At 39.6% G+C, this 19,234-nt stretch overlaps 1 protein-coding gene across 2 annotated transcripts in view; it reads left to right on the plus strand.

The window, feature by feature from the left end:
• The window catches only part of HMGA2 (high mobility group AT-hook 2), a 129,032-nt gene that overhangs the window by 103,819 nt on the left and 5,979 nt on the right, over positions 1–19,234 (plus strand). For both annotated transcript variants that reach the window (XM_070619680.1, XM_070619679.1), the window contains one exon: positions 10,764–10,796. In XM_070619680.1, the coding sequence (XP_070475781.1) occupies positions 10,764–10,796 (33 nt within the window). The remainder of the gene's footprint in view (positions 1–10,763; positions 10,797–19,234) is intronic.

The following is a 19,234-nucleotide window of genomic DNA, read 5'->3' on the forward strand; positions in this document are numbered from 1 at the left end:
ATGAGAAAGCTTTTTTCAGAGCAAAGCTGTTATTATGAAAATAGTTTTCAAATGCTGATTTGTCCTTTAGTTATATTATAAACATACTTTTGAACGAAATCCTTTAAAATTGTTATGTTAAAATGCAGTTTTTCTAACTTATTTGATCATTTTTCTTCGTAGTGAAATCATAATCCTAGAAAGCTGGGGTTTTTTTTTTTTTTTTTTTTTTGAGCAGATGCTGTTTTTATGGAAGAGAGAAGGTGGTTGCATATAGCACTGATTTTTCGTAAGAAAATAGGCACAAAATAAGCTAATTGCTGGAGCGGTGTGGTAGAGTGGAAAGAGTAAAGGACCGTGGGGCCGCACAAGCTGGGTTGATGTTGTGGCTTCATTGTGTCCTGGCCTGGTAATCTTTTGCAAGTCATCTACTGTCTTTAGGATTCCGTTTCTTCCTGTGTGGATCTGAATGGCAATATGTCCTTCAGGTGGCTTTTGTGGTAAATGACAGTACACATTGTCATTTTGTAAACGATAAATTGCCCTATTATATGATCAATATAAATATGAAATGAAGAATCATACCATCTTATCCTGAATTATAATTAAAGAATGTTTGATTCGATAGATCATGAAGCAGAGTTCAGAGAGAGATTTCTGGAGAAGTCTGAACAAAGATAAATAGTTTTTAAGGTGACAGGATACTGGTCCCAGAATCATCAATTATAGAGCGGTTGAGCTGACTTGGGTAGTTCAGGGGTTGCCTGAAACTCCACTTGAGTTTGAAATAGAGATTTTGGAGACAAGCCAAATGAAATGTTTGGTTTTCTGAAGAAGGAATGGAGCCATTTTAATTTACGGATTCTGCAGAAAGGGACATTAATCCCAAGGAAACCTTGAGGGAAGGTCCGGGAAGAAGATATTCTCTGGAAAGACGAGGGTGCTGGGTGCCCTTTGGAAGTGTTGGAATGTGGAAGAAAGAGAACTCACTTCTACAACTGTTTAAAAAGTTAAAGAGCATAAGCTAATGTTCGGGAATAGTTAACATTTCTCGGATTGAATATTAAACTTCCTCCAAGGAAAACAACTCAATTGCTAAAGTCAGCCCTAAACTAGTGCCAAGAAAATACTACTAAATTAGGGTTGTAGGAGAGATATGACTCAGTTAAGTATCATAGAGCTCTCAACCCATAAACTATCCCTTTGTAGTCCTTGAGAACATAAGAGATTACAAATAAATTTACTGACTCTTTCCTTAAGGAAAGGAAATGCCTAAAATCATGATTCAGCGTTTTAAATTCAGTTTCCATGTGTAACTGTTATAGCTGCTGGGAAATACTGGATACTCGAGTCATTTTGTGAAACCATTTTCAAATGTTTTGGTCTAAGACCTAGACAAATGTTCTTAAAACTAAAGAAATTTTCCAAGTATTGATTCTAAATCTCTTTCATTAGAATAAAAGTAAGCAGAAGGACTTTAAAAATCACATTATTTCTACCATAAGCATTTGGACAAGCACACAAGAAAAGATATACGTGTTACGTGAAAAATTGTGTGTGTATAGTTCTAGTCCAAATCCCATTTAATATAACCACTATCTGAATATCAGTCTAATGTTAAGAATGTGTTATGTCTTAAATGGACTTCTAAGTATGTCACCAACGTATTTGAAGTATTAATTATTGCTCATCTTCAATAGCAGATAATTTCATTCTCATTATCTCATAGATGGCTACTTTCATCTCTTATGGGACATTAGTCTTTCTATCTGGCTGAAGTTGACATTAGCTAAAGTTTGAACTTGCTGCATGGCATCTATGCATATGTATTTGATTTGTTCAAACCCAGCAGCATGGTGTTTCAAATATTTATTCATTTTACTTGGGTGCTGTTAACCATGTGTGCATACGCAAAGGGAACGAGCTTTGTGAATGGTGATATACAGAGAAAAAGAAATATGGAAAGAGAATAAATAAATAATTTGAGCCTTTAAAAAATATGTAATGTTTCTGTTGAAATACTTGCAGGCTAAGGAAATAGGGCTGAAACAGATTAACTCTTTTTCTATGAAGTAACATTAATCTCACAATTTTCGCTCAGCTTCTTTGCCTAAGGGTGAATTCCCCCCCCCCCCGCCCCCGAAATCTTGGAGAATCATAAAAATTGAGATGAAAAGTCTACTCCTGAGACCATGTATTCCTTTACCCCACCTGCGTGTGACTGTTCACTTCAGAATGCTTTCTATCCCCTAGGCGCGGCCATCCTCCGTGAAATAAAAATGCCTATTAAATGCTGTAATTCGGGAGCCCACTGAAGTATCACTTTAAAACTAACCATGGTTTTGACAGCGTTACCCCCATAGCTGCATCTTTTTCTGTTTTGTTTTCTGGTTTTCTTAAAGCTTAGTTATAATCTTTGACTTTCCAAAGTGAAAATAAAGAAAATGTCTTTTCCGCTTGTGTTTTTTTGTTGGGGAAGAAAAGATACTTTTCCTCTACTTCAAGTCTTCAGATTTCTTCTGGCATTTTTTTTTTTCGGTGAACTTATCTCTACTTTCTCATTCTCCCTGTCAGGAGAAAAACAGTCATCTCTTCTTTCCTACGCTTATTCTTCTCTATATTTGATGATCACGCCTCTCCACACTTAAGATTACACTGAACAGAAGAGGTTGTATTGAGCATAGGAAAAAAATTAATCTAAAATTGCACATTGTACTCTAATATCCATTTCCTCATTTGTCTCCCCTTTTAGACTCTAGGCTCTTTAAGACCTGGAAACCTTTCTTATTCGTTTTGTACCCAGTCCACGTCTGACATATAGTTTATCAAATAATTAGAATTTGATGAGCCAATGAATGACTTCATCGGGTCAGATGATAGAAGATTGGCTTTTGAAACTAATCAGGACACTGGGATTTTTAAAGGGTTCGCTGTTGCTCTTTCCCGTCCATTCTGAAGGTGTCTGAAAGAAACCAGAAGGATCTCAGATCTCTTCTCATGCAAACTCCTGTGGCTCATTGGCACACACATGCAGGCTGATGTGAATACACGCTAACTAGAGCAGATTGTGGCTATTCTGATCCTTGAGCAGATGATGCGAGGCCAGGCACAGTGAGGGGACTTTGCTATAATAATCCAATAAATACTTTGGAAATGATGCTTACTTTTGTCTTCTGCATTAAAGTCTAAGGGTAAAACCAAGCAGAGTAGAATATAAAGAACACCTCCTTTTTCCCCCAGTACCAAGCAGAAATTCCAGAGATTTGCCAAAACTCCCCATAGATTTATCACTTCTTTGGAGACTTGGTACAAAATCTTCTTTGCACTAGAAGGGCTAGATGTTACTGTCAAATTGTAACCATCCGGGGCTACATGTGTACACACATTGTCCAGTCATCTCTAAGTGCATGCAGGAGGCCCAAGAAATAGAGGCTATGACCCAACCCAGGCTTTTTCTAGGCTGAAGGAAAATTGTCACTAGCTACTCATGGTGGATGGTTTCTCCTCTTTACCTCGGCCTCCCACCAACGAGTGGGCAGGGCCATTCTGAATTAGGGGAGTCGTTAACACAGGAAGACTCCCAGCCCATTAAGAGTGGTATGTGCAATAGAGATGGGCTTTGAGTAGCTACAGCTGAGTGTCATCCTCACATTGCTGCCCCACATTTGATCTGAAATAGATTCTTCAAACTTCAGACACATCTTCCTACCTAATTACCCAAAGCGTTGCTTTTAACCACTTGGTGTTAGTCAGAATACCCTGAACTCAGAGCCCCTCTATGGGTGTCACTAACTGAGAGTTGACCATTCATTTTAAATTGAATTAGAAGTCACAGTTTTCATTCGCAGCTTCTCTGAATATCCACTCAGAATTGTTATATGCAGATTCTTCCAGCCGTCCGGTTCCAATGAGGACGTATCATTCAGAAGGGCTTGGAGTGGGTATGAGAAGTTAGCTAGAAGGTCACAAAGACAGCCATGGTGCTCTGGAAGAGGACTGCAGAATAAATGAGCAAACTGGAACATCACCCCTGGTACGGGCAAATCCCTCAGACCACCGCAGAGGCTGGCAGCCTTTGGCAAATAAGTGGAAGGGTCAGGACCCAGGGGGAAGAGCAGTAAGCAGGGAAATTGAGTGCAGGATCTAGGTGCCCAGAAAGTACAATAGTCTGTTGGCTGACATAGCCTAATGACAAATCACAAAAATTATATAGCAGAATTAGCAAGAAGGATCACCTTACCTTGATTCAATTAGGTTAAACCATTTGAAATTGATACTAGTTGACTGGTTTTGACTGACAAAAATTCGTGTTCGTGTGGTTCAGCCTAACAGTATAAGTCACACTGAGTGAATGCTGTGAAGATGCTCTCCTCCACCCATCCTGGTGATACAGGCCTGATGGAGGAATCGCATCTAGAGATCAGAGACCTTTCCTTGACCTTCCCTGGAGCTCTCAGTGTTCCACTGAGGGGCCTCGGGGCACCCTGGGAGGGCCAGGAATGGGTTGGAGGTCCTGTGACCTATCAGAAGTACCATTTTGTCTGCTTCCCACATAAGATCTGATTTGTAAAAGATGAGGGAGAGGTTCTTCTGCTTTTTCAAAAAATGTTTCGAAACCTATAGAGCATGAAGTTCATTTTTTAAGGGACCCAAACATAAATCTTGGATTCTGGAATATTGAAGTTTTAAAACTATAAATCCAGAACACCATGAACAAGTGTGTTGATGACATCATTTCATGAAAGGCAGGAAAGAACTTTCATTCTTGACGATGGTAATCTCCCTCCAGTTGGGTTAATGTCACATTTAAAGAAAATATATTCAGAGCAGCACTGTGAGATTTCAGAGAGTGAAAAGCATACTTCTCAGCACATAAATGAAAGTGAATCTTGGTGAGTGGTTATATACAGAGAGAAAGGTCCTCTTTTGAGCCTTTAAACTACTTATGACAGAGGGTCACAAAGGATACTGTTCAAACCACAAGTCAAAAAGAACCGTCAGAATGTGCACCACACAACACGACACTGCTCTTGGCCTTCATGGCTCATGGCTGGGTGTGGAGTGGGTGTGTAGAGACTGGAGAATTACTTGTCTAGAATCTGATCGGTGTCTACTTAGTCAAATTGTTTGATACTTTTTACTATAAATAAGTAATCAGTTTGGCCCAAAAAGCAGTCGAGGTAGTTGAGCAAATAGGTTGATTTATTTGTTGAAACTTTCTCCAAGTTTTGGGGATGGCTTCATCAGTCAGTTCAGGCGGAACATGAAGCTGGATACCAACATGATCGTAAACCCCACTATTTCAGTGAGCTGACTTTGGCATAAAGGGCTCTTTCGGAAGTTTAAAAACAAATATCCTTTTAGCAAATGTTTTTAGTGCGAGACCATATTTAACTTAAAATTTCAAATAACCGGGCTTATCCTGTGAGACGTTATTTTGTGAGACGTGAAAAGCCTCTAAATGTAATTCTCATTTGAGGGTTTTTAAATTCTTTTTTAGTAAATAATTAGGAGCTCTCTCTTACCGTATAGTGCTATGAGTATGAAAAACAGTCTACATGAAAAAAAATTGTGCTAGGGGACAGAATTACCTCTGGATTGAACAATGGTCTTATGATTTTAAAACAAAGTGGGCAAAACCACCTACTACTGGCTGGCAAAAAAACAAAAGGGTATAAATAGATTAAAATTCTGCTGCCGACATGAAACCAAAAGACCCATCTGCACAGAGATCCAAACAAAGGGCTGTTTTCCTTCAAAGGTCCATTTGCGACCCTTTGCGTAGCGATCATCCTTACTTTACTGTACGTTGGGCCTCATTCTTTAAAAAATCGAATTAGTAAGCCCAATTCAAGACTCTTTTCATTTAATGTTTAGATTAGTACTAACTCAAACTAGTAAGATCTAGGCCCTTTGTTAGGAAGGATTTTCTTTCAGTGCTGCTAGAAGGGGTGGCTTAGCTGTCTAAGCATCAGCTTTAAAATACCAAGACTCCCTGGAACCATAGGTTGGATTCTCAGGAGGGCTGGGGAGCCCCTTAATTATTCTAAAATAGATGGAGTGGCAGGCCATTTCCTACACATGTGTTCCCCTACAAAATCTTAAAAACCAAAATACTCTGTGGACATTAAAAATTCAATAACTTTTTCCCTTTCGTTTGGAGAAAATCACTTTTGCTGAATGATCTCAGAAATCCAAAGTTATGTTCTTTGTTGTATTCTTTGTACTTTCTTATATGTGCTATCAAGCTGTTTACAAACTTTAACAATAATATTTACTTGCTTAAAGATCGTACTTTTGATTTTCTGGGCTGGTCTTTTATAAGAAGTAACCTACACGCTGAGCCCATATGGTTAGAGGGGTCCCTTCTTGGTCTTCACATGATACGTTCCATTGATGGGGTCTTTTACTTCCCCTCACAGTTTTATTTTAATATTCTATTAATCCAAAGCATTTCTTGAGAGTCCTTTGTTGGTGGTGGTGTGTTTTGTTCTGAGAGAAAACTCCCTTTCACCCACTGTATTTTAGAAGTTTAAATGCAACAGTAGAATGAGAGATTTTCATTGCGAGCTATTTCAAAGGTGTAACAATCTCATAACATGAGGAACTTAAAATCTCAGCGCCCCGAGAAGTTTACATGCCAGGTCAACAAAGTGTGCTCAATGTATAAACTCGCCAGGGCACAGACTATTGAGAAGTGGAATCATCATGATTGTCTAAATAAGCAACTCGGAGGGCTTTGCCATCTGTTCAATGGAACAGTCATGAAATCCACGCCTTTAAAAGGGACGTCTTCAGACCCTCCTCAGTGGAAACGGTGGGAAGAATCTCCTGGGGATGGAGGGCTGCTGGATGCGGTGGGCCTCATTCTCGCCCCCTGGGGTTCACTTTTCACTGGCAACTGAGGACAGTCAGACCTGGGCCCTGCTGCAGTGGTGGTGGGGGCCGGGGGGGGAGGAATCCTGAGAGAGCCCGAAGAAGGTGACTCTGCGGGTAGAACTCAAGGCCATGAGTATAGCTTCTCCTCCTGGATGCATCCAGATCTGACTTCCTTTGTTTTTTTTTAAGGGTGAAGAGAGGTTTCCTCGGGGCATTATACAGGCAATTAAGAGCCTTGGAGGACTCAGTCGTTTTAGGCTCAGAAAATGATCTCAGGGAAGTTATTTAAGTTCCCTCTGCTTTAGTTTCCCCAGGAGCAAATGGAAATAATAAGGCCTGGGTCCTTCCTATCACAAAGGGGCAGATGGTAAAAGTAGAAAGGATTTTCGCTTGTGTGTGGGAAGTACATGTGCAAAATATTACTCGTTTATTAAGGTGCAGGAAAATATATTGCTAACCACGCTAAGGATTAATATGCGTAGTAGATATTATTCGGTTCTTCTTATAAAAATAAAGTGGTCATCCGTGTTTTTCACGACGAGAATCCTACGGGCGACTGGTTTCTAGGGATCAACACTTAGTTCTAAGCTAGGAGATGCCGCAAGGAAGAGAGAAGACTTGCAGTTTGTTTGGTGTTTCCCAAAAGATTTCCAGACAGCAGTGTTTCCTTTCCCTTTTTATGAATGGCAGTAGTATTATGCTTCCGTCTGCATTTTTTACCAAAGCCATTCATAAAAATAAAAACAAAACAAAATAACAACAACAGAAAACTTTCCCGGCACAGATTGGAACCACTGGGTGCCAGCGGCTGGGAAAACATCCTGGCGGCCGTAACCCCAACCCGCACTGAGAGTATTCAAGGGTCTGTTTGTTTGGTGGTCTGAAAAGTATGAAGTGCTGTGTGGAAGGGCAGCTGGTAGAAGTTCTGTGACACGGACTAGGCCGGGAGCCAGGGCTGGCAGAGTTTCAGACATTGTCTTTCCCCTCATTGAAGTGTCAGGACCTAATTCATGGAAAATTGGGTGAGCTGGCAGGCCTCTCAGAGGATCTCATTGAGCCCCACAGTGTGCAGGAGTCACATGAATGCGGGATCCTCGGCCAGAAAGGGAGGGGGACTTCTGAGCAGTAGGAAGCAGTCAGCCTGCAAGAATGTGTGGGGATTTGAAACGGTTTGGGAATAAACATGTGTACAGGTGTAATCGGCAGGAAAAAAGAGAAGGAAGAAAAGCAGTCTGTTCTTACAAATGACTCTTTGAAATGAATACTCTCTTAGCACACACTTTTGAATCCTAAGAGGCAGTAAGTCCTAATCGTCCTTGGTTCGATTCCGCCTGGAGAAAACATCATCTCAAAACCTGGGCTTTTATGATCTCATCTCTACTGTGATTTAAAGTCAAAGAGAAGAACTTTTTTTCAGTGAACGGAAGTATCTTGTCATTTCTTTTATTTTTACCTTTTTTTTTTTTAAAAAAAAAAAGCTCTGATGATTTTCATATAACATGTTTAATACATCAGCAGTAAGACATCACGCCATCCCAGGAATTCTGAAAGGAAGGACAATGAATAAGAGTTCTACCCCTCCATGATGTGGTGGCTTTGCCCTACCTTCTGTTGTTTGGAAGAACTGTAGCGATTTTATTTCTTTCATTTGTAGCATGAGAGCAGGCCCCTCTCCACGTCAGAGCGGCTCAGTTGTATTCACAAATCTCAGTGATGTAGCCATAGAATAAGTAAGGCTTACATTCAGACTGGAGAGTGAGTATGGAAGGGATCCAGCAAAAAGCTTGGGCTTCAAATCCACCTTTCGCAATACTGAAGAATAAGTTAAATATTTTTCTAATTCTGTAATTATTGGAAAATTAATTTAGGCTGGGTAGAAAAAAGTTCCCTTAGGTGTTTCACTCAAAAGAGGAGTCTCCTCTGCATACACAATTAAATAGATATAGATATGGATATAGATATAGATATAACAAAATATTCTGCAAATGATAATCAGCATCAAGAGAATGAGCAAACCAAATGGGAGAATGAGAATGGGAAAAAATATTTGCAAATCATATTCTGATAAGGGACTTGTATCCAGACTATATAAATAACTCTTACAACCCAGTAATCAAAAGACAAATTTTAAAATGGGCAAAAGATTTTAATAGACTTTTTTTTAGCCCTGAGCTAACATCGGCCGCCAGTTCTCCTCGTTTTGCTAAGAAAGATTGGCCCTGAGCTAACATCCGTGCCCATCTTCCTCTATTTTATATGTGGGACGCCTACCACAGCATGGCCTGATAAGCCGTGCATAGGTCCGCACCCGCAGACCCTGGGCTGCTGAAGTGAAGCGTGCGGACTTAACCACTGCGCCGCCAGTCTCGCCCCTGAGTAGACATTTTTTTTAAAGAAGATATACAAATGGCCAACAAACACATGAAAAGATGCTCAGCATCGTTAGTCATTAGGGAAATTCAAATCAGAACCACAATGATGATGTTCAACTTCACACCCAGTAGGATATCACAATAACAAGTATTGGCATGTGTGTGAAGAAATTGGAGCCCTCATACATTGCCGGTGGGAATGTAAAATGGTGCAGCTGCTTTGGAAAACTGGCAGCTCCTCAAAAAGCTTAGCATAGAGTTACCTGTATGACCCAGAAATTCCACTCCAAGCTATAGACCCAAGAGAAATGAAAACATGTCCACACTAAAACTTATATATGAATGTTCATAGCAGCATTATTCATGATAGCCAAAAGGTGGAAACAACCCAAATGTTCATCAAATCGTGGATGGATTAAAAAATGTAGTATAGGGGCTGGCCCAGTGGCCCCGTGGTTAAGTTTCCACGTTCCATTTGGGCGGCCTGGAGTCCGCTGGCTCAGATCCAAGGTGCAGACCTACACACCGCTTATCAAGCCATGCTGTGGCAGGCATCCCACATATAAAGTAGGGGAAGATGGGCATGGATGTTAGCTCAGGGCCAGTCTTCCTCAGAAAAAAAAAAAGGAGGATTGGTGGGTGATGTTAGCTCAGGGCTAATCTTCCTGAAAAGAAAAAAGGGTAGTATATCCACATAATGCAATATTATTTGGCAATAAAAAGGAAATGAACTACAACATGGGTGATCCTAGAAAACATTATGCTAAATGAAAGAAGCCTGACACAAAAGACCAAATATTGTGTGATTTCATTTACATGAAATGTCCAGAATAGGCAAATTTATAGAGACCGAAAGTAGATTGGTGGTCGGTTCGGGATGGGAAGGTGGCTCGGGAAGCAGGAGGGAATGGGGAGTGCCAGTGATAGATACGGGGTTTCTTTTAGAGATGAAAATGTTCTAAAATTAGATTGTGATGATGATTGTACAGCCCTCTGAATATACTAAAACACTTTTAATTAAATCCCAATAAAGATGTTTTTGAAAAAAACATTAATAATAAAATGTTAAACATTAATAACTAAAAAATATTAACAACATATAAAGTAGAGGAAGATGGGCACGGATGTTAGCTCAGGGCCAGTCTTCCTCAGCAAAAAGAGGAGGATTGGCAGCAGATGTTAGCTCAGGGCTAATCTTCCTCAAAAAAAAAAATAATAAATTAGGCCCTTTCACTCTTCAAGTTTTGTGATATACAGACTAAAAACAGAGTGAATTCAGTGGCAAGTTTACTTTGATGTAGCTGGTATGTATGCCAGACTTTAATTGGGAATTGTTTTAATTGAGATAACCTGTATTGTATATCCTTAACATATAGGGACCATGTATAAACACCCTTTAACCTTAGCTAAACCATTTGAACCTTGCCATTTTCTTCTTTATGTTGCAGACACGTCTGTATTTAAAACACGTAATTAATTTTTGTCACTATGTATGGGTTTTTTAAATATAACATTTTTTCTTTTCTTTCTTAGCCACAACAAGTCGTTCAGAAGAAGCCTGCTCAGGTAAGAGATGGTCATTATCATTTTTTTCTCCCAATTAATATAAAAAGTAAACTGATAAAAAAAAATCCCCAAATTAAACCTTTAATTAGCATTTTTCTGGTTTTGATACATCAGCCTTGCAATATTCTTGACAATTTGTTGTATCCTTCAGACAAGTCAAAAATATATAGTCTGTGGTTGTGTGATTAAAAACCCTAAAAGACCAGGGTCTTAAGTGTGCAAAGCAAATATAAATCCTTTAAAAAATAAAACGTTTATTTCAGTTCCTCATACATAAAACATGTTTAATTTTATCATGTGTTTTACCAACTCCTAAACATCAAATCTTGTCTTTTCCAAATACCAGACTATCCGTATTCCATTGACTTTATTTGAGTCTTATTAGCTGCAAAATATTTCATGATTCATGTCTGGAAACATATCTGTTCATTAAATCATTTCATGACATTTGATGATCCCAAACAACCCCACGAAGACTGGGAAACTGGGAAATTAAGTTATACTGATTTTGTAGATTGCTGAACTCTCAGGTCTTGCTTCAGTGGCTGATTCCAAGCCTGAAGTCTTTGGCAACATCAAAATTAGGACCCAGCTTTGCTTCCCTTGTTCCATATACCTGGAGTTCCTTGTCCTAGCAATAATCCATACGCAGAAACGTAAGAATCATGTTTATTGGGGGAATATATCTTGAAGAAAAGAGAACTGAAGAATAAATTAATCGTGATTGCCAAGTATGTGAGCCATTATGAAAGTATAAGAAATGTCCTGCTGCCCCCTTCTTCTGCACAACACGCCGGGAGGTCTGGGTGTCTTGTGCAGAACCTGCTGGAGTCACTTATTAAGCAGGGTCATGGGTTACCCAGTTCTTTGTAGATCTCTTTCATAGAATTTAAAATACCCAAGGGATCTTTTCCCTAAGGCCTCTAAAAATGTACCTTGCCCTCTGTTCCCTTGGGACAATGTTGCCTTGCCTGGGAAAGACCATCTAGGCAATCTTATGTGTCTACTACTCTTTATAAATGCTGCTTGAGAGAGAAGCTTAGAAGCTACTAAGAAAGCTTGATAAGAAATTTTAAGATCTACTCTCGTAGCACTTTGGAATACACAATACAGTATTGTTAACAATAGTTGCCATGTTTTACATTTAATCCCAAAACTTATTTAGCTTATAATAAGTTTGTACCTCTTGACAACAATTATTCACTTGCCCACACTCCACCGTGCTTTACTGGCAACCCGCAATCTATTTTCTGTATCTGTTAGTTCAACTCTTTTCGAGTCCATATATAAGTGATATTGTACAATATTTGTCTTTCTCTGAATGATTTATTTCACTTAGCATAATGCCCTCAAAATTCCTCCATGTTATCTCAAATGGTGTGCTTCAGGTAGAATAAAAGCAGAGTTACCAGGAAAAAGATCATTCTCATGGCTGTTCCCATACCTAGACACCGAGAGTGGTAGGGGGCCAGTGTTTGAGTATCGGTAAGTATATTAAACAAAGGGAAATATAAATGAACAATTGACTTTTTAAGTAGGAGATCCCAAATATATTTAGCCTCTCATCCTTCATCAGTAAGAAAATCAAGAGAAAGTGAATTTATAATTCTGTGCATTTGGGTCAAAGGATACTGCAGTGTTCGCTGCCACGGCCCGGGCTGTGAACGGTAAATTAATAACCTTATGTGGTCTGTTCACAGCATTGCTTCAGTCTCTGTTCTTGGTGCTGTGGGGAAGATGAGGCAAACAAAAACATAGTCACTGCATCTGAGAAACGTGTAATCTAGCTCAGGGCTTCTTAACCTGAGCTGAATATTAGAATCACCTAGAGATGACATATATATAATAAATTATATATACTCTCACCATGTATATTTATATGTTTATTGTATATATCTCAGCATGTATATGCCATGTATATATATATATATATGCCACATAGATTGATACATAGATAGATAGATATAGGTATCACATATGTCTGTGCCTGAACCCTACCCAGTGGTATGTGTTGGAGTCAGTCCTTATGAGCCAATTGTAAGCATCTCTTCAAATTCAGCATTCTGCGGTGTCAAGTAGGTAGCTTGAAACCCACTATGGTGGGAGTATTTACACCACGGAAATTGACAAATACTACAAATCAGAACTTTTTTTCCTGGAGAGCAAGTTGTTAAACATTTACCTACACACCACTGGCCCCACTCTTTGGTGGTTGTGATTATGTGGTCTGGAGACCCAAGCATCAGTATTTTTTGTGAACTCCCCAAGTGATTGTAATACGCAGCCAGAGATGAAGATACTCAATGAACACACACAGGGAGAGGTTTGAACATTTGTTGAGCAAATGACCACAGAATGTCAATGTATGTGAGGCACACAGGGGATAGGCGATATGGATGGATATGAGTGAGTAGAGTGCCATGTGTTACTGGAGGGAATGCTTCCCAGAAGAGTTTTGATTTTGTTGTTGTTTAGTTGCAGAAGGGAAAATGAAGACACAAATTAGGGGAAAGAAAGGAAGATATTATAGGTGAGATGAACGGCATATTCAAAAGTAGAGAGGCAGAAACAAATAAATCATAGGTAGAGACTATCAATGTGGCTGAAACTGATTACAACTTGAGCAGTAATACACCAAGAAATGATGTAAGTGAAATCATAAATTTTTTCCCAAGAGAATCAGGACTGTCAAAGTAGCCACAGATGGATCGGGTTGGTCTTCACTGATCACTGTGGCTGTTTTGCAGACCCTGCTCCCGATTTGCTCTTGAAAGGAGCGTTCAGACTCGGAATTAGAAAAAAGAACATGAGCTCATTCGTCTTCCTAGTCTGTATTGTCTGAGGACAGTGATGAGTTCTATAAACATGGGGACTCCATCGAAGTTCGTGGAGGAGAATGTTAAATTTTACACTACATTCAAAAAAATCTTTTCCTTTCCCATGTGTTTCTTTCCAAATACCCTCCCAGATGGCTTCTCCATGTGGCAGTCTGGATTAACTCAGGCTCCGATCCCTTCTTCATCCGCAGTACTCGAGGGGTTACATCCAGATCTCGTTTTGAGGTGGTGAAGGTTTTAGCACAATTAAATATTTTATGTCTAAAGAAAAGGGTGCAACAGTGTGTAAGGAGACCTAGGTTGTGCTTTCTAGCCCCATTGCTGGGCAGATTCATCTCTCTGTACCCTATTTACCCATTCGTGAAATGGGATCCTCACAATGCCTCTTCCCTTATTCCCAAGAACCTTTTGAGAGATCCACAATCATATAAACTCCAAGGAGTATTATTATGTTCTGACTTATTTTGGGATGCTATGTGTTTCATTTCTAGAGATTTAAGTTCTTGAAAATTCTAGAATGCTAATTAGTTCAAAACTACTCTCTTGTTGGACCTCGTGTTTTCACTGCATGTTTTTAAAATAAGGATTCTTTTTTTTAACTAAAGGGGAAATTTTATGGTCATTGCTACATCCTAAAGCACTCAGAGTCACTCTTCTTGTACGTGTGTCACATGAATGTGAGATTACAAAGACTGTTGTAAAGTGTCCTGATGCCATCGAATTCTGAAACCTCACGAAGGCCTCCAGAATGTCACTTCTTGAAACTGGGATATGAAGCAGCAAAATTAATTCTGAGGAGACAAATTCAGTTATAATAAATCTCAAAATCTATATTTGTGTTTGTGTATATAAATACATGTGTGTAGAGAGGAATAAGGACGTAAGGGAAGCCCTCCTGCAGGGGCTTGTTTGGAAAGTCCGCTAAGGGCCGTTAGCTGCAGACCTCAAGTCTGTCCCGTCATCCTACTGGGGAAATTAAAAGTCTCCAAAATCTAAAGGGAAAAATCTGCAATATTCACATTAACTTTTTTTTTGGATTTCCAAACCAGTGACAACAAAGCTTACGAAGTAACTCTACTATAATTTCACTTAAAGTGATAAAATAAGTAATAAGTAGAAATTAGCTAATTTCCTAGTTTTTTAGTAATTTGAAGCAGTTGAATTCTCAGCCATATGGATTACATTCTTAACTTTGGTAGGCGATAGTAGTGGGTTTTGTTGTGGACACTTGTTTTTATGAAAAGCATTGAGTTATTATTATTGTCAGGGAAGTTTCTTTCTCAAGTGTTTATTTTGATGAGAATAAATCTCAGTCCATCTCGGACCTCTCACGAGATCTTGCTGGTTTCTCAGAGATCTTCCTGTTCCTTGATTCCCCCTTTGAAGGTGGAGATGAGAAGTGACTCCTTATATATAACTCAGGCATTTTTTTCCTCACCTGGGCCCTGCCCAAAGGGAAAACAGGTTTTAAAACTCCTAACAGTTCTCCTTCTTTTCAACCCAATCCCTCATTGTCGTCCAGGGCTGGGAAGCTCCAGCTCGAGCGGCTAAGACAGGTATAAACCTGCTCCTTTTCAATTTCCCAATGGGGCAACTGGAAAGTCTTCAGTTTCTAAAAGACTGGAAACAAAGCTTTCTGTTTCGAAACAGAGTTGTTACTTGCGAATAACATCTTCCGTGGGTGGTGTGCACCAGGGCAAAGAAGTCTCAGTATGCCTTGGTTATCATGGGATTTTCCCCCCTTAAAAAAAAAGTGGAATGTTTGCACAGAGACTTCAAGGGCAGTTTTAAGGATGTTTGTATTTCAGACAACCTAAACATTGTTTGGAGCAAAATGAGAGATTTCATTTCGGGACAAGCAAGTTGACGAACTGCAGTCAGCTTCTGGTTCTCCAAGAAGGCGTCTGCACGGGGGCTTTTAGTCTGGACGCATGCGGGAGAAAGGAGGGACGGAGGAGAGCATTCGCCCTGTAACACTCATCTTCTCCATGGCACCTTGGCCAATGCAGTAACTAGTTCATAATGAAGCAGACCTGCAAGCAGTCGCTCTTCTCCTCACTCAGGGAGCACGGTGATTTGCACGCCCAAGTCATAGAGAGGACTGATTCATTGATCGATTGATTAATTTCAAGCTGGTAAAACATTCTGTGGACCAGTGAATGTTTGGTACCGACTGGCAAAACAAGGAGAATTATATCAAAGCCCTCTCTGAGTGGCACTGTTTTGTTGTGTAGGAAATCCTTTTTGATTTAACCCCTGACCTCTGATATTGCAAAGGTCAAGGGGAAAAGGAGAGCAAAGGAGAACCCAACATCTCTCTCTTACAATAAAGCAGCTCAAGGATAGAACAGCACAGGGACAGGGCAAAGGAAACATATCAAAATTATTACTAACTATAAACATATGAAGTAATTAGCTTAGCCAGCAGTTGTAATAAGGGAATATTGGCAAGGTGAAGTCAGCTCTTTCTTGATAGGAAATATCTTATAGATAGGACCTAAACTTCTAACAGAAGTGAAAGAACGTCACTCAATTTAGGGAAATATATAAAACTCCAAAAGACAAAATTTAGTGTTTCTGGACTCGACAGATTTCCTATAGAAGTTTTTTAAAAGAATGATTGTTTTTAACTGTGTGGTAAAGTCTATGGATTTGGCTAAAAATAAAATGGCAGTGTCTGCCTCCTTTTCCTATGCAGGTTGCAGAATGCTTTTCCTCTGCATTTTGAAGTGAATTAGATAAAAACCAATTATTTATTCAATGCATAGACTTTCTTATTATTATCCAAAGCTGCTGCCCCAAATTAATATGAATAAATAGTAACTGGCTTTAAAACCTGGTCTTTCTAAGAAAATTCCTAATGTGTGAATAGAAATATGTTGCTTTTTCCAAGCACTTCCTTTACACACAGGAAGTGTTTGCTGGACATGTCTACTGAATAATTATTTGTTGACTTACTATTATTATTGGTATTTTCATCTTATTCAAATGTCCTATCTCAGGAAAATGAAAAACATATAGTGCAATAGCGATTAAAATCCAGAAATGTTCTGTTCCTTGGCAACAAATAGAACAGTTATGCAAAATTTTATACACATAGAAAACAAAGAGAAAGTTTTCTCCTAGTCTCTGTCATCAATAAACACGTCGGGAATATAATCATTAAGCAGCCTTTAACCTAACCGTTTTTAAAAACTACTTTGCAATTCCTCAACAGTTTTGGAAATGCTGGAATAAATTTCCCTCTTCTGAATATCTCCTTCATAGAAAAATCCTTTTGCTGTTGTATATTTAGTTATTTTCTAAACATGAGGCTGCCTCAATAAGAGTTAGAACTGGCGTGGAAAACTGATCAAACTCACCGTCCTCAGAAATCGTGTCTCACAGGATCCTGAGAATTGCGATTACTTTATACATAAAATGTTTTCCCCACCTGAATAATGTAACTCCCTTCTGAAGATATTTTTAAATAGCCCTTCATCCCAGGAAAGAAATTCGTAGTATCCTGGAGATGAATGTTACCTCTGTTCGCAGTATTTTCAGTGATGGAACTCTGACCGAGGGCAGGAACAAGGCAAGCAGGAGTACGTTTTAGGAATGTAAGATGTCTTCTTTTCTTTTCTTTTGGAGGCACTGTTTAATAATGTTTTTTCCTTCTCAACAATCTGTCGTTGACTTGCAGGTAAAGAAATAAACACAGGCTGAGTAACTGTAATTAACTAGCACTGTTCTGCACTATAGTCTTACAGGATTTTGACTCTTTTTCAAAGTTTTCCCTTTTGGTGGTCACATTTTTGCTCATACCCTACTGGGCAGCTGGATGGGTGTTCTTGCTGGTCTGACACAGTGGGAATAGGGTACAAGTCACACAACCTGTCAATGCCAGGGTGGTGCCTGTGGACAGTGACATCTGGGATCCACCTTCTTTGCTTTAAACACCCCCGGGTAAGAACTTAAAACTGTCTTTATCAAGTTGATGGTAACACATGCAAAGTAGTCCTGATGCTCATATATTTTTATGTGCATAAAGCTAAAATAAAGAAAAGGTGGGGTACAATTGCCATAAATATCCCAACTTCTTAAGTCTTTTGAAAAACATATTTCCCTCCTAGCATTTCCACCAGCATCCCTTGTACTTGCCAGATTATATGGTTTATATATGTTCCATTAAACATGTTTTTAAAAAAATCAGATGGAAAGTTTTCCTAGTTGGAGGAGATAATCATTTCCATTAAGTAAAACAGCCCCGATCCATTTTAAATTAAAATATCTGACAGAGAAATAGAAAAACTCAGCGTTGTGGTCTTGCAGGTCGCTTAGCTGCAGATGGAACTTGAAAAATTGGTTCCTGGTCAGTGCTGCTGAGGAGGAGAACCCAGTATTTCTATTCTGACAGGACTGGCTCGAGACATTCATGGACACAAACAACTCTTCAGTGTGTCATTCTGAGCCCTGAAGGAATTGAACATATTAGGATGACAAAAAGAATATGTTATTACACAGTAACTGCTCTTTCTAGATTACCAGGTATTTGTAGGTTTATTGGCAAGATAGCTTAAATTACAAACGCATTTTTAGCCTGCAGCATTTTATATTAAAAGAGTTGCAGAATTCTCTGCAATCAAGGAGAAGAAATAAGGACTTGTGAGAACGGACATGGACCTCTGTGATTCCGCCCTCCTTGCTACACACAAAGAGGGCCATCGTGGGGACACAACTCCTCACGTTTGCAGGGAGAGTGTTTCCATTTCCTGGTTCCATTTGGAATTCCCTGGCCTCCCTTCCACTACAGACCTGCTGTTTAGTCTGCATCTGAAAATTAAACCCAGAGCTGCCGCGCTTGCGTTAAATACTGAATTCCCTCCAGCGCTTACCCCGACTCGTGTCTGTGTGGGGAGAGCCATGATGAAACTCTGAAGACATTTGAAAATCCCATCAGGCAGTAGGGGATGAGGTGGATAATGGGCTGTCTTCTTCCTCCTTTTTCATCAGTTAGCAGACGTCTTCCTAAAGGCGTCTACCACATGCACTGTGCTGAACCCAATTAAAAGAAGAGAGACATGCAAACTGCATTTCTAGGTTTTACTGCGGTTTTTTCCAAGCTTAACTAAAGCAATGAAAGAGTTACATTTATTAAATTCCTTTTTTCATGAACAAAAGAAAAACTAAAGCTAAACGAGTGCAATTTTCCAATAGTCATAATAAAAATACAGTTCTCCAACTCTGCCCACTTTCTCTCCCTCTCATCAGTGTTCTGCCAGAAAAGCTTGCCAGTTCCGCCCGGCGTGGTGCAGCCCCGGTTGTCTTTGTAAAGGAACCACGTGAATGGCTGGGCACTGCTCAGTGTTTAGAGGTCTTAGTGGCTGGTGCTCATAAAAATGTCACTGTGCACTTCCACTTGCAAAAGTCCTTTTATCCTGCATTCCTGAAGCCCCATTCCAACAGTAAGCCGCCTCGCTGCCATTTGGCCTTCCCACCTCGCTCACTAGCCCCTAATGAGGTCTGTGTAACTCTTGGCTACAGGGTTTCAATCTTACTGCCTCAGAACTGCTCAGGAGGGCCACTCAAGCTCAAAGATGCTTTGGCCATATGTTGCAAACA

This window comes from Equus przewalskii, chromosome 5 (genome assembly GCF_037783145.1).
Source record: "Equus przewalskii isolate Varuska chromosome 5, EquPr2, whole genome shotgun sequence".
NCBI classification, from domain to species: Eukaryota; Metazoa; Chordata; class Mammalia; order Perissodactyla; family Equidae; genus Equus; species Equus przewalskii.